General features: G+C 43.1%; 1 protein-coding gene across 11 annotated transcripts in view; it reads right to left on the bottom strand.

Annotated features, from left to right (window-relative positions):
• KIF13A (kinesin family member 13A) overlaps window positions 1-14,829 on the bottom strand; it is a 238,007-nt gene that overhangs the window by 19,550 nt on the left and 203,628 nt on the right. For 6 of the 11 annotated variants that reach the window (XM_033216326.1, XM_033216331.1, XM_033216325.1 and 3 more), the window contains 8 exons: window positions 12,878-12,916; window positions 10,762-10,861; window positions 8,558-8,684; window positions 6,412-6,467; window positions 3,330-3,454; window positions 2,881-3,057; window positions 2,051-2,143; window positions 1,402-1,554 (listed from right to left, as the gene is read on the bottom strand). In XM_033216326.1, coding sequence (XP_033072217.1) covers window positions 1,402-1,554; window positions 2,051-2,143; window positions 2,881-3,057; window positions 3,330-3,454; window positions 6,412-6,467; window positions 8,558-8,684; window positions 10,762-10,861; window positions 12,878-12,916 — 870 coding nt within the window. The remainder of the gene's footprint in view (window positions 1-1,401; window positions 1,555-2,050; window positions 2,144-2,880; window positions 3,058-3,329; window positions 3,455-6,411; window positions 6,468-8,557; window positions 8,685-10,761; window positions 10,862-12,877; window positions 12,917-14,829) is intronic. The other 5 variants (XM_033216337.1, XM_033216327.1, XM_033216332.1 and 2 more) reach the window with 1 other exon arrangement.

Genomic DNA, 14,829 nt, shown 5'->3' on the forward strand with positions numbered 1-14,829 from the left:
TCTCGCTCTGTTGCTCAGGCTAGAGTGCAGTGGCGTAGTCTTGGCTCACTGCAACCTCTGCCTCCCAGATTCAAGCAATTCTCCTGCCTCAACCTCCTGAGTAGGGATTACAGGTGCACGCCACCACGCCCGGCTAATTTTTGTATTTTTAGTAGAGACGGGGTTTCACCATGTTGGTTAAGCTGGTCTCAAACTCCTGACCTCGTGATCCACCTGCCTCAGCCTCCCAAAGTGCTGAGATTACAGGCGTGAGCTATAGCGCCTGGCCTCAAAAACATTTTTTTAAGATAAATAAAACTGCAGGGTGTGGTGGTTCATGTCTGTAATTCCAGCACGTTGGGAGGCTGAGGCAGGTGGATCACTGAGGCAGGTGGATCACAGACAGGAGTTCGAGACCAGCTGGCCAACATGGTAAAACCCTGTCTCTACTAAAAAATACAAAAATTAGCTGGGCGTGGTGGTGGGTGCCTGTGGTCCCATCTCTCTGGAAGGCTGAGGCACTACAATTGCTTGAACCTGGGAGGCAGAGGTTGCAGTGAGCTGAGATTGCGCCGCTGCACTCCAGCCTGTGCGACAGAGCAAGATTCTGTCTCAAAAATAAACAAACAAGTAAATAAAACCAGGAAGACAGCAGAATGAAAGATATTTATGTTGTGAAATTTTTATACAGGTGGACGGAGAAATGTAGAAGAGGTACCTCTAACTATATATCTAATTTGCAAAATGACAATGAAGTGTGATGCTGTTTGTATTTTGCTCATGCAGCAATTCAGGTGGAATTTCCACTAAGGGAAGATTTTTCTGACAGATGCCAATTACATTCCTCGTATTAATCAACACCCACCCTCCATAATGTCAACTACTGCTCCTATGAAATGACGTATCTTGTCTTATAGTTCCCTTACTTAGTTGATTATTTTCTCTTGAATGTCCTATTGTCACCTCAAAAGTTAACTCAGGTCTAAGAATCAGGGAGATAGTAACAGTCTGTGGTTAAGCACATACCCTTTGGAGTCAAGCTATTTGGCTTTACATCTGACTTTGTACCACTTCCTAGCTGTGTAGCCATGGGTGAGCTAGCCAACTTCTGTCAGCCTCAATTCTGTCATTTGAAAATGGGGATTTCAACAGTACTTACCTCAGGGGGTTACCTTGAAGATTAAATGAAATAATGTATCTAAATTGCTCGGGGCTCAGTGCTTGGCAAGTAGGGAGTATTCAATAAAAGTTAGTCACTATTTTTATTTTGGTTACTATTTTGCCAGAGTCCTTTCAATAGAGATGGCTCAAGTGCTCCTTCTCTGACAGATTTAGTGAGGTGTTTGGTAAGTAAATTCGTATCTGTCCACTGGGGGTGAAGGCTGGTGATTTCATTCTCGGCCCAGATACTCAGTTACTTGCCTGCCGGAGCCGTTCAAGACTCAGAATGTTTTCCACCTGCAGCACGCCTCGAGTGTACTTCTCAATGTACGTCTCCCCATCTGACGTGCCTTCGTTTTCACTCCTTGCTGCCAGGAGAGCCAGCGTTTCCCGGTCTTCTATCTCCTCAGTTGCCTAAAAGGACAGGAAGGAAATGACAATACTTTGATGTGAACAATGTTTTCATCCAAAGCGTGGTGAGAAAATGTTTTAGAAGTCTGGAGAATGAACACATTCTCCATTATTTAGATATTGATATTTTTTAAAGTAGTATATATATACACACTACTTTAAATTATATATATATTATATATATGTAATTTTTTTTGAGACAGAGTTTCGCTCTTGTTGCCCAGACTAAAGTGCAAAGGCGCGATCTCAGCTCACCACAACCTCTGCCTCCCAAGTTCAAGCGATTCTCCTGTCTCAGCCTTCCTGAGTAGCTGGGATTACAGGCATGTGCCACCATGCCTGGCTAATTTTGTATGTTTAGTAGAGACAGGGTTTCTCCATGTTGGTCAGGCTGGTTTTGAACTCCCGACCTCAGGTGATCCACCCGCCTCGGCCTCTCAAAGTGCTGGGATTACAGGCATGAGCCACCGCACCCGGCCTAAAGCAGCATATATTTTACCTTTGGTATGTTGGATACTATTTCATAGGTTACACCACAGGAATAAAAAATATTTTTCAGGGATATTCTCCTCTTCAAACTCTGCGTGAAACTCTGGTAGAAAAAAAAAAAAGCTGGATTAAGCTATGTGACAAATGTAAGTTATTTCGTATTTTACAAATTGTAAAAGCATTACTAGTTAATATGTTTTTGATATGCACAATACTCAGCATAACAGAAAAAAACTGAAGCTAAGAATCCCCATCTCCAACCCCAAGGGACACTAATGTCCAGCTGTCAGTTGGGAATTCGACTACAGAATCTGTAGCATGTTCAGGATTTCTGTGGTTGCTTCTCTCTCCCCTCTGCTGCCTTCCTGTGATCTCTCCAGGGTTTAATCAGTCGTTCCTGAGATGGCTAGAACAACACTGGAGAGGATCAGTTTCACTGACAGCACCTCTGAGATGGCATCCGTCAAAGCAGTGGGATAGGGATTTGTTTAGAGTCTGCCTTTTGTCCTGGTTTTGTCACTCACGTGCCTGGACCTGGCACTTAATCTCTCAGCCTCAGTTTTTCTACTTTTCAAACAGTGAAATATCACAGCTCCACTGCGTGGTAGGATTATACCTTTCCAATCAGTCAAGGTGAAAATGCCCTTACTGGATGACGTTGACCTCTGCTATCCTAATGCCCACTATCTTGGATAAATGAGAATCAGACTCTAACTCGGCCAGGATGGTCATGTTTTGCACATCCCCTACATTAGCACCAAAAAACACTGCTTTGTGATAGCTAGGGGGAAAAAACTTTGAGCTCAGAGCCAGAATGGCAGAATCAGGCCCTGTTATTACCTGTTTGTTGTAAATATTGGCTGCAATCCGTTTTCGTAATACTAACTCCATAGCAGCAGGGTGGCTGAGTTGAACTGTGGTTTTCACAATTAGGTAAATCCTTTCATTCTGTGGTGTGACCCTATTCAAGTGAACAGAATCATGCACCGAGGAATCCCAAGAGGCTGTGGCTGAAACCTAGGAGTGAGAGAATGATGAGGAGACGGAAACAAGACACTGGTCAGCTGTAGCAGTTTTACAGGACATACAAGAGAAAGAAAATAAATTCAAATCACTGTGATCAAATAGATTTCTTTCCTCACCTTTTTAAACAGCAACACAAACATCCTGTTTTTTAAAGGCCCCAGTCTTTCTCCCCAAAGCAAACTATAGCAGTTGAGTGGGAAAGCAGGCCCACAGGCTTGTGTGCTAATCTGAAGCCTTTTAAGAGAAACATGGAGGTTAATTACCTCATCATCACTGTGCTTTATGATGGGCAGGTAGAAAAACTGGCTGCCATGCTCCTTGGGCAGAATGGAGTTCACGCCGGATGCATGTGGGCCGACAAGCTGCTCATTGGCACTGAGGTCATCCGCTAACCACATCAGGGGCACAGAAAAAACAGTAGCGGAAAGTCAGTTTTTCAGCAAACACCAAAAATTTAAATATATGCTTTTTACAGTTGATGTTTTTTTTGTTTTGTTTTGTTTTTGAGACAGAGTCTTGCTGTGTCGCCCAGGCTGGAGTGCGGTGGTATGATCTCAGCTCACTGCAAGCTTTACCTCCCGGGTTCACACCATTCTCTTGCCTCAGCCTCCCGAGTAGCTGGGACTACAGGTGCCCACTACCATGAACGGCTAATTTTTTTTTTTTTGTATTTTTTTAATAGAGACAAGGTTTCACCATGTTAGCCAGGATGGTCTCGATCTCCTGACCTCATGATCCGCCCGCCTCACCCTCCCAAAGTGCTGGGATTATAGGCATGAGCCACTGCGCCCGGCCTACAGTTGATGTTTACACATAACACATCTTTACTTTTTCTTTCATTCCTTATCCTGCAGCTGAAATAGAGACTCCAAGACTCACAACAGCTTTTTTTCTTTTTTAAAAATTACTATGCTTAATAGAGATGAGGTCTTACTATGTTGTCCAGTCTGGTCTTGAACTCCTAGGCTCAATGCATCTTCCTGCCTTGGCTTCCTGACGTGCTGGGATTACAGTTGTGAGCCACTGTACTTGGCTTTTTTTTTGAGACAAGGTCTTGCTCTGTTGCTGATGCTTGAGTGCATGGCCTGATCATAGCTCACTGCAGCCTTGAAATTCTGGGCTCAAGAGATCCTCCCGCCTCAGCCTCCTGAGTAGCTAGTACTGCAGGTACACACCACTATGCCTGGCTACTCTGCAAAATTTTTTGTAGGGATCGAGTCCAGCTTTGTTGCCCAGGCTGGTCTCCGACTCCTGGACTCAAGCAGTCCTCCTGCCTTGGCCTCCCAAAGCCCTGGGATTACAGGCACGAGCTCACCGTGCCCCACAGCTCTTATTCTTTTTTATTTTGAGACAGAGTCTCACTCTGTCGCCCAGGCTGGAGTGCAGTGGCGCAATCTCGGCTCACTGCAACCTCCGCCTCCCAAGTTCAAGCGATTCTCCTGCCTCAACTTCCTGAGTAGCTGGGACTACAGGTGTGCACCACCACGCCCAGCTAATTTTTGTATTTTTAGTAGAGATGGGGTTTCACCACGTTGGCCAGGATGGTCTCCATCTCTTGAACTCGTGATCCATCCGTCTCAGCCTCCCAAAGTGCTGGGATTACAGGCATAAGCCAACGCGCCTGGCTGCTTTTATTCTTTAAAAATACAATAGGAGCCAAAAAGTTGCCTTGTGAGTCTCCTATAAGATGGAATGACTATATTCTATTGTTGTCCTGGGTATAAATGTATTCATTAAACACACCTTGGAGGCTGGGCGCAGTGGCTCATGCCTGTAATCCCAGAACTTTGAGAGGCCAAGGTGGGTGGATCACAAGGTCAGGAGTGTAAGACAAGCCTGGCCAAGATGGTGAAACCCCGTCTCTATTAAAAATACAAAAATTGGCTAGGCGTGGTCGTGGGTGCCTGTAATCCCAGCTACTTGGGAGGCTGAAGCAGAAAATTGCTTGAATACGGGAGGCGGAGGTTGCAGTGAGCTGAGATCATGCCACTGCACTCCAGCCTGGGTGACAGAGTGAGACTCTGTCTCAAAAAAACCTAAACAAAACAAATCTTAGAATTTTGCTGCTTTCTGATGTCAATTCCTCCTGTAAACTGTTAGGTTTGTTATCCTACTTAATAACTTACTATAAATTAGAGATTTTAGCAGTTAAATTACCTATTTAAATCAAAGTTCTGAGCACTTGGGAGAAATATGAAGATTATCTTCTTCCAACGTCCTATCCAATATGGGGTTCACCCTTCACAAATCTCTGTAAATGGCCAACTAGTCTTTGTTTATATACCTCCCATGACAGAGAACTCACTATCTTATGAGGCATACATTCAACATCTAGGCTTTAAAAAGAAAAAATTCTTCACATGAAGAGCCAAAGCCACCCTCCCTGTATCTTCCATCGATTATTGGGCTTCCTTCTAGAACAGAGGTTTTCAGGCTGTGTTTTGAGGAGTCCTAGGGCCCTGCCAAAGGATCTACCAGGAGCCTGCCCACCGCAAACTCAGCAGCTCTGCTGTTGTTTTCTACACATGGGGTTCCAGTTAATATTTCGTCTAGAAAAGGACTGTTCTGCTAAAGCACATTGGAAACCATTGTTCTAGACTTGCCCAGGTTCCATCTAATTGCAGTATGAAGGACAACCCTGAAGGCAGAGTTATAGTGTGATCATTTCTGCCATCAAAACTGTTTGAGGAGGCCGGGCGCGGTGGCTCAAGCCTGTAATCCCAGCACTTTGGGAGGCCGAGACGGGCGGATCACGAGGTCAGGAGATCGAGACCATCCTGGCTAACACGGTGAAACCCCGTCTCTACTAAAAAATACAAAAAAACTAGCCGGGCGAGGTGGCGGGCGCCTGTAGTCCCAGCTACTCCGGAGGCTGAGGCAGGAGAATGGCGTAAACCCGGGAGACGGAGCTTGTAGTGAGCTGAGATCCGGCCACTGCACTCCAGCCTGGGCCACAGAGCGAGACTCCATCTCAAAAAAAAAAAAAAAAAAACAACTGTTTGAGGAGAGTTAAGAGCCCAAGTCAGAAATGCAGATTAATAGGCCCTTGCCAAGCCTAAAGACTCAGAATCCTGGGGGGTGATTACTTTCCAGGGTAATTTCTATGTCCACTGTTTCAGAGCAACTGTGTTAAAGCTCTTGTATGCAGTTCTCCATCACCCTACATGCTCTTTTTAATTATCCACATAATCATGCTTACATACATTTAATTAGAACAAAAATGTCACCTAATTTGGCACACGAATGATTAGAAGAGTGATTTAAGGATCAAAATAAGGTGAGTCTGAATAGATTACAAACCTTAATTAAATACAATAATCCCTGTGACTTTAAGTGTCTACTTACCATTCAAATCGAGGAAAAGAACTGGTATGTGGGTTTCCATTCCAGCAGGTGGGATCCTAAATTTAATAACAACATTTAATCATAACAAAATATGTATTTTACATCTTGTTAGCTGATAAAACACCGCAGAGCCGTGGAAGCAAAGAGAACCATGGTGGAGATGTAGTTTCCACTAATGAAATACTTTCATATTTCTTGACTTCCCTGTAGACATAAATCATGGGAATTATATGACTTACATAAAAGAACTTCCAGTTATATGAGTTACACGTAATTAATTGAAACAAAGATTATTTTAAGCCTTTCTAAAAATAATTCCCGTGAGAGGGAAAGGGAAGGGGGATGTTATGAGGGTGGTAACGGGACAGGATCAGAGCCTAGAAGAAGTAAACAAAAGCTGAAAGGAGGACAGAATGAAAGATGTGTGAAAGGAGTTAGGGTTGTGTGCAGAAGAGACCAAGCAGTGTTTTATCAAAAACTGGACCAGGGATGGGCGCAGTGGCTCATGCCTGTAATCCCAGCACTTTGGGAGGCCAAGGCAGGAGGATGGTTTGAGGACAGGAGTTCAAGACCAGTCCGGGCAACACAGGGAGACCTTGTCTCTATAAAAAAAAAACAACAAAAAACGCTAGCTGGGTGTGGTGGTACAAGCCTGTGGTCCCAGCTACTTGGGAGGTGGGAGGATAGCTTGAACCTGGGAGATGGAGGTTGCAGTGCACTGAGATCGTGCCACTGTACTCCAGCCTGGGAAACAGACCCTGCCTCAAAAAAATAAAAAACAAACAAAAAACCCCAACTTGCCCAGCTGCAATAGAACCGCCTCAGAGGCCTCTTAGAGTGAAGAGTCCCTTTAGAAATGCAAATTCCTGGCTGGGCGCGGTGGCTCACGCCTGTAATCCCAGCACTTTGGGAGGACGAGATGGGCGGATCACGAGGTCAGGAGATTGAGACCATCCTGCCTAACACGGTGAAACCCCATCTCTACTAAAAATACAAAAATCAGCCGAGCACAGTGGCAGGCGCCTGTAGTCCCAGCTACTTGGGAGGCTGAGGCAGGAGAATGGCGAGAACCCGGGAGGCGGAGCTTGCAGTGAGTGGAGATCTCAGCGACAGAGTGAGACTCCGTCTCAAAAAAAAAAAGGAAATTCTTACTTAAAAAAATAAAAAAAGAAGAGTCGCAGGTCCTTCCTTTCTCTTCTGAATCAAAATAACTAGGGATGACACCCAGGCCTACATCTTACAAACACTCAAGATGATCTGAAGTTTCAAAACACTACACCGGAGAGACTGAAGTAGGGAGAAGAACTATCTAGAGAAGGTTTTGAGGGCCAGAACAAGATTGGGGTGAGCAGACTGTCCAAAAGAAGTGGCTGGCAGAATTACTGCAAGAGACCTACAGGATTCCAGCACAACAGCAGGAACTGCAGGGAGAAACATCAGGTTATAAATTATGTGCCTGCAGATTCAGAGTTTCTAGTTTCAGAAAACAGACCACGAAATTGATTACATTTCCGTTTATCATTAGAGATGCGGGTATTGTCACTAATGTTTCTATGCCTGTTCAAAAAAGACTATCTGGGCATGTACATTCTGTGTTCAAAAGGAATCTGATTTCTCTTAAATGCCCTGGATATATAATAATAAAAATGAGAATGAGAATAAGCAGCATCAGCTAGGATTTAACGAACAGGTATGAAAAGTATTTTATACACATTATAATATACAAGATAATATTATCATATATAAGGTATTTTATATACATTATCTCTAACTCTCACAGCACTACCAAAAAGATAGCTCCATTAATGTATTTTCTGCCCTCTTCAAATACTTTCCAGCCAAGATAAAAGAGTTTCTGGAGATCAGGGAACAATGCCCAAGTTGCTTATGCAGAGGAATAGAGAGTGTGATATGTGATTCCTGGCCAGGTAATCAATGCTCTCTGGCTTCCTGTGGGAGAAAGTTGGCTTCAGTGGGGAAGGGAAAAAGGGATGGAAGCACTAGAGATGAGTGGACATTCCCTAAGCAGTTCAGCTGGTTGGCATTTTCTGTGACAATCCTGGAAAGTCTCTTGCATGGCTCTTGCCACAGGCGACCTGTACCATCTCATCTCCCTCGGTCTGCACAGAAGGGAGGGCAGCCTTACCAGTCGGCAGGTGCCCCAGGGATCCCACTGCCTGGGGCTGGCACCAGTACAGCGTTCCTTTCCTCAGTCAGCCCTACCCACTGCTCCACAAGCTGGGCTTCCCGCTCCACATCGTCCTCTGTTTTCTCTGCAGAAAAAGATGAGGGGATCAATGCCAACAAGAGAGAAAGTATGACTTCTCAATTTACAAGGAACAGATTTTGGCCTGGGCAACATAGTGAGACCCTATCTCTACCAAAAAAAAAAAAAACAAAACAAAACACAATAGTTGGGCAGGGTGGTGGCACGCACGCCTATAGTCCCAGATACTCGGGCAGCTGAGGTGGGAAGATCACTTGAGCCTGGGAGTTCAAGGCTACAGTGAGCTATCATCACATCACTGTACTAAAGCCTGGAAAACAGACAAGAGACCCTGTCTCAAAAAACAAGCAAACAAAAACAATAAACAGATTTCATTCAGTGCTATCTATAAGTGGCTTAAACATCCACTATGTCCCTAAAATGGATTTGAGTCTTTGAAGTTCAAGCAAGAGCATGTATAGGGAGCTGAAAGGGGCTGCGACATCAATTTAAGGAGCCATAAGCCAGAAATAGCAGAAAGAGCATTGGAAAAGCAATTACGAGACTTAGGTTATTTTGCTGGTTCTGTAATTTGGGGAAGTTATCCAATAGATGAGTCTCCCTAACCTGTCAAACAGGGATAAAAGAAGTTATGTCTACTTCATGTACTTGCTAGAAGGATAAAATGAAATATGGATGTGACACTGCTTTACAGAACTATACATGATGTTACAAAGACAGAGGATTAAAAAACACCATAGGCTGGGCACAGTGGCTCATGGCTGTAACCCCAGTACTTTGGGTAGCCGAGGTGGGCAGATCTCCTGAGGTCAGGAGTTCGAAACCAGCCTGACTGATATGGTAAAACCCTGTCTCCACTAAAAATACAAAAATTAGCCGGGTGTGGTGGTGGGCACCTGTAGTCCCAGCTACTCAGGAGGCTGAGACAGGAGAATCACTCGAACCCAGGAGGAGGAGGTTGCAGTGAGCCAAGGTCGTGCCACTGCACTCTAGCCTGGGCGACAGAGCGAGACTCTGTCTCAATAAATAAATAAATAATAAATAAATAAATAAATAAAAACCCACCATATTCCTTACTCTGTAAAATCCTCTTATTCATAATTCAACTCTGGGGCTCCCTGGGTACAGTCAAAGTGAGTTTTCATGAGCAGCCTGAGCACATACACAAGGCAACACCACATGTCAAGCCAAGGTGTTTTCCTGAGGGAGACTTTCTGCTAGCTTCTACATGAAATGGATTAACATGCATGATGTATGTGTTCTTTGCTGCAGAACCAACCACGTGAGTGGACCATGATATCTGGATGACAGACTAAGGATTTTAAGTGCATATTTCTACTACAGAATCCAAGTGGTTACTGCTAGCATAAGCAAGCTGCACCCTTGGAGCTGGGTGGCAGCGAATGGAGCTGCAGGGGCCACCCCGAACCAGTGGAGTGCATGGCAATGGCCCAATAGTGGATAGGTGCTGACCTCCTCATTCAGTTGCTGTATGTCCTAGGTCCTGGTGCCTAAAGTACTTTGTATTGACATAGTGGTATTTATCACATTGTGTTCATCAAAATGAAATTTGAATTTGACATTTAATGTCACAGTTTTATGAGATAACTCAGAGTTTTATGAAAACGTATTATTTTCAAATTTGGAGGCTTCTTAAACCAACAATGTATAATATGATTGACTAATGTCTATAACTGTTACAAGTTCACAAAACTAAACAGGCTGGGTGCAGTGGCTAACACCTGCAATTCTAGCAGTTTGGGAGGCTGAAGTAGGAGGATCACTTGAGTCCAGGAGTTTGAGACCAGTCTGGGCAACAAAGGGAGACCCCCATCTACAAAACATTTAAAAATTAGCCGGGTGTGGCAGCTTGTGCCTGTAGTCTCAGCTAGTCAGGAGGCTGAGGCAGGAGGATCTCTTGAGGTCAGGAGTTAGAGGCTGCAGTGAGATATGATCCTTCCACTGCACTCCAGCTTGGGTGACAGAGTGAGACCCTGTCTTAAAACAACAATGAAAACAACAAAAATAAGATACTACTGTCCAGTTAGGGGAAGAAAACAACCCACTGCCATTGTGTAAAAGTGAAAAAGCTCCTCCCCAAAAGAGAGTTTGATCTCACATACCTGTTTTATTGCTGACTTTTTTTATCTGTTCATCCAAGTATTCTCGTCGTTTAATGAGTGCATCTGACCACCTCTCCCTTACGCAATTTAAGTCTTCTTCCTAACATCAGGGAGGGAAAATACTTTCCTGTAGGCTGTACAGACAACGACTTCTTTCTTTCTTTTTTACAAAGATGTTTAAATTGACTAGGAAATTTTTCATTAGGAAAAGCTATTGAACACTGCTGTGTGATTAATATGCAAGAAAGCAGAGAGGCCTCAGTAACATTGCATGTTGATCAAGGATGCTGTTACCCAGAAATCAGAGCCCCTGGATCTCCAAAAGCATAATTATACTTAAAAGTAAGACAAGCTCAAACTATACCAGCTGTCAGAATTTTTTTTTACAATGGGTGTATGTATATTTAAATCGTAGCTATTCATTGCAGGATTTGTGATCCCAAACAGAAGGACAGCATGAACACAGCCCAAACCAAGTAATAACAAATGGAATGGAAAATGACAGGCATTTTCATAGCTCATAGTTCAGGGGTCTGATAACACAGATTTTCTGAAATGTAAAGAGTAGGTCAGCAGAGAACTTTTCAAACTTGCCACAAACATTTTACTTCCAACCACCACCATGAGGCTAACCAAAAATCTCCCATGCAAACCCCAACATGCAGTCAGCCATGCTTTAAGAAATCCCCTAGGCAGTCATTGGACTGCACTGTGAAAAACCTGCCAGGAAGCGCACAAACAGCCGCAGGACGTTAGTCAATGGCATTGCTGAGATTCAAGGGGATACTGATATTTCCCTTAAAGGTTCTTCTTAGTGGAATTATGAGTAGGGAAAGAAAATCCATCAATTCTATTAAAAATGCTCTTTGACTTGCCTAATTCTAGTGTAACACTTAAGACGTTATATTAAGAATAGATACCTTTACCTCTGAAACTTTACCAACAGTGTACCCACATTTTTTTCCCCCTAAGACAGAGTTTCGCTCTTGTTGCCCAGGCTGGAGTGCAGTGGCACAATCTCGGCTCACTGCAACCTCTGCCTCCCAGGTTTAAGCAATTCTCCTGCCTCAGCCTCCCGAGTAGCTGGGATTACAGGCGTGCGCCACCACACCCAGCTAATTTTTGTATTTTTACTAGAGATGGGGTTTCACCATGTTGGCCAGGCTGGTCTCGAACTCCTGACCTTGTGATCTGCCTGCCTTGGCCTCCCAAAGTGCTGGGATTACAGGCGTAAGCCACTGCGCCCAGCCACTACACATTTTACATTTACATTTAGCCGTACCCACATTTTACATGTAGGAAGGCACACTGGGAAAACATCATTTGACGATGTGTGTGGAGAATCCGTACAAAGACTGGGCACCAAACCCAGATAGCTTCATCTTGGTTTGCTGCTTTGACAATTTATACATAACCCCACACTCCATGATATTAGGCCAGTCAGTGCTGACTAGGTATAATCTCAATTTGCACATCTATATATTTTTTCTAGATTTCCAACCAGAAAAAGCTGAGATTTAAATTCTATAGGTTATGGAGAACTAAGTCTGACCCAAATGAGAGAAGAAAGCTGGCTAAACAAAACACAATTATGTGCATAAAATGTCTCCAATTTTCCTATTCCGCGAAAGTCTTGTAAAGTAAAATGGCATATTACAACAATATTAGCTCTTGGATGTAAGGAGCAGAATGCACTTTAGCATAGGAAAAGTAAGAGTCTATCTAAAAGATTATGGATGGATAACTACAATATTTTAAGATCATCCATTTTTTAATTAATTAATTAATTTGCAGGAGACTGGAGTTTTATTATTACTCAAATCAGTTTCCAGATCATCCGTTTTAATACAGTGATAATGATATTGCTTAGCAATAAGACAGTAACTCGAGATGGCATAGCAAAAAGGCAGTATTTGGTTACACATTTTGAACTGACAGGGCAATCTACAGAAATAGTATTGTGTTTGAATACATAGGAAGCAAATCAAAAGCAAGTGAAAAACTGCATATTCTTGCTCTAGGACCCTCCTTCCTCCTCCCTGGCCTCTGCTTTGCGAATGCTGGCAATTAGCAGTAGCTGTGCCCCATGCCACAGGATTGACAGCAGTAGTAATACCTGATAACTATCCATATCATCACCATCCTCATCATCTCTCTGGTAGGAAAAAATAAACACAAAGGACAAGCATTTTGTTTTTTAAACAGCATACAGGGAAAATTATTATTTAAGCTTAACACACATTAAAATGGACAGCTCACATACATAAGCATAATAAAACACTAAATTGAATCTCAAAAAAGGTATACTAGATTTAATTCACTTGTCTATAAAGAATTTTTCACATGAAGAATCATTGAAACATAAAAATTTGGCTGGGCTCATGCCTGTAATCCCAACATTCTGGAAGGCTGAGGCAGGAGGATCTCTTGAAGCTAGAAGTTCGAGACCCGCCTGAGCAACATAGCAAGACCCCATCTGTACAAAAAATTTTTTTAAATTAGCTGGATTTGATAGTGTGCACCTGTAGTCCCAGCTACTTGGGAGACTAAAGCGGGACAATCACTTGAGCGGAGGAGATGGAGGCTGCAGTGAGCTCTGGTTATACCACTCCACCTCAGCCTGGGCAGCAGAGCAAGACCTTGTCTCCAAAAAACAAACAAAAAATTAAATAAAATAAGAAATCTCTTAGCTGGGGATAGGAACCAACATAACTGGGCCAGGCCTTACACCACTGTCATATAGACAGCTGATACGTATTTTGGGGTAGACTATTTGACTGAGATTTGAGATAGGCTTAGGAAGACAGAATGGCAAAACTACAAGGAAGATTCTCTTGCCCAATCTCAGTTTGAGCAATGAGGCAACTAAGCCTTAAAGGATGAAATGATTTAACCTTACGATCACACAGATAATGGCAGGTCAGAACTGTAAGCCAGGTCTGAGGTCTCCAACCTCAGCCGTCTTCCCTGATGCAATCATCCCAGGGGAAAGCTGGGGCAACCTCAGGCTAGATACATACAAGGGTCTGTACTACACTGTTGAAATAAAAGCAACAGCATACTATTTGGAATATAAGGATCGGTCAGTACTTTCTACTGACCATAACAATCACTTGAAAGAATCACAACTGTCCCAAACACAGGGAAACATTGTAAAATAACTAAATAAAGCAAAAATTTTGGCAAAAACATTTGGCAAAACAAAGTAATCATGTTGAAAACAAAAGGGTCTTGGTTGAAAAAAGTTTCCTTAGGAACAAGAATCTAGAATCCCTTTAGATTTATGATTACAAAAGTGCTTTAAGAATATAGTCAAAATTATTTTCATATATACTTCAAAATGAACTGCTTTTTTTTTTATTTTGGTAACCATCATTATCAGTTATGTGACTAACTCATTAAATGCAATCCTAATCTCGAAGCAATTTATCTTGAACTAATGCTTCCTATTAACATAAAAGAACAAATAGCTCTAATTTATCATAATTTTTTTTTTTCTTTTTTTTTTGAGACAGAGTCTCGTTCTGTCTCCCAGGCTGGAGTGCAGTGGCGTGATCTCTGCTCACTGCAAGCTCCGTCGCCTCCCGGGTTCACGCCATTCTCCTGCCTCAGCCTCCCGAGAAGCTGGGACTACAGGCGCCCGCCACCACACCCGGCTAATTTTTTTGTATTTTTAGTAGAGACGGGGTTTCACCGTGTTCGCCTGTATGGTCTCGATCTCCTGACCTCGTGATCTGCCCGCCTCAGCCTCCCAAAGTACTGGGATTACAGGCGTGAGCCACCATGCCCGGCCTAATTTATCATAATTTTAAACCACGGAGGTAGTTCTATTAACTGAAAACTGGCCTAAGCATTCATGATGTAAAATTGTTGCAAAATCAGCATATTCTGCATTGGTTTCAGCTACTGCATCAGAATAATTGTTTTGGTTTTTTTTTTTGCATCAGAATAATTCTAAAGCACTGTGTCAACAACAAAAACACTTAACAGACATAACCTGGAACATGGCAGCAAAGAAAAAAAAAGCCTTTGAAATAGTTACAGTTCAAATTTTAAGAACACTATGCT

Source organism: Trachypithecus francoisi, unplaced genomic scaffold (assembly GCF_009764315.1).
Source record: "Trachypithecus francoisi isolate TF-2019V2 unplaced genomic scaffold, Tfra_2.0 Lachesis_group10, whole genome shotgun sequence".
NCBI lineage: Eukaryota > Metazoa > Chordata > Mammalia > Primates > Cercopithecidae > Trachypithecus > Trachypithecus francoisi.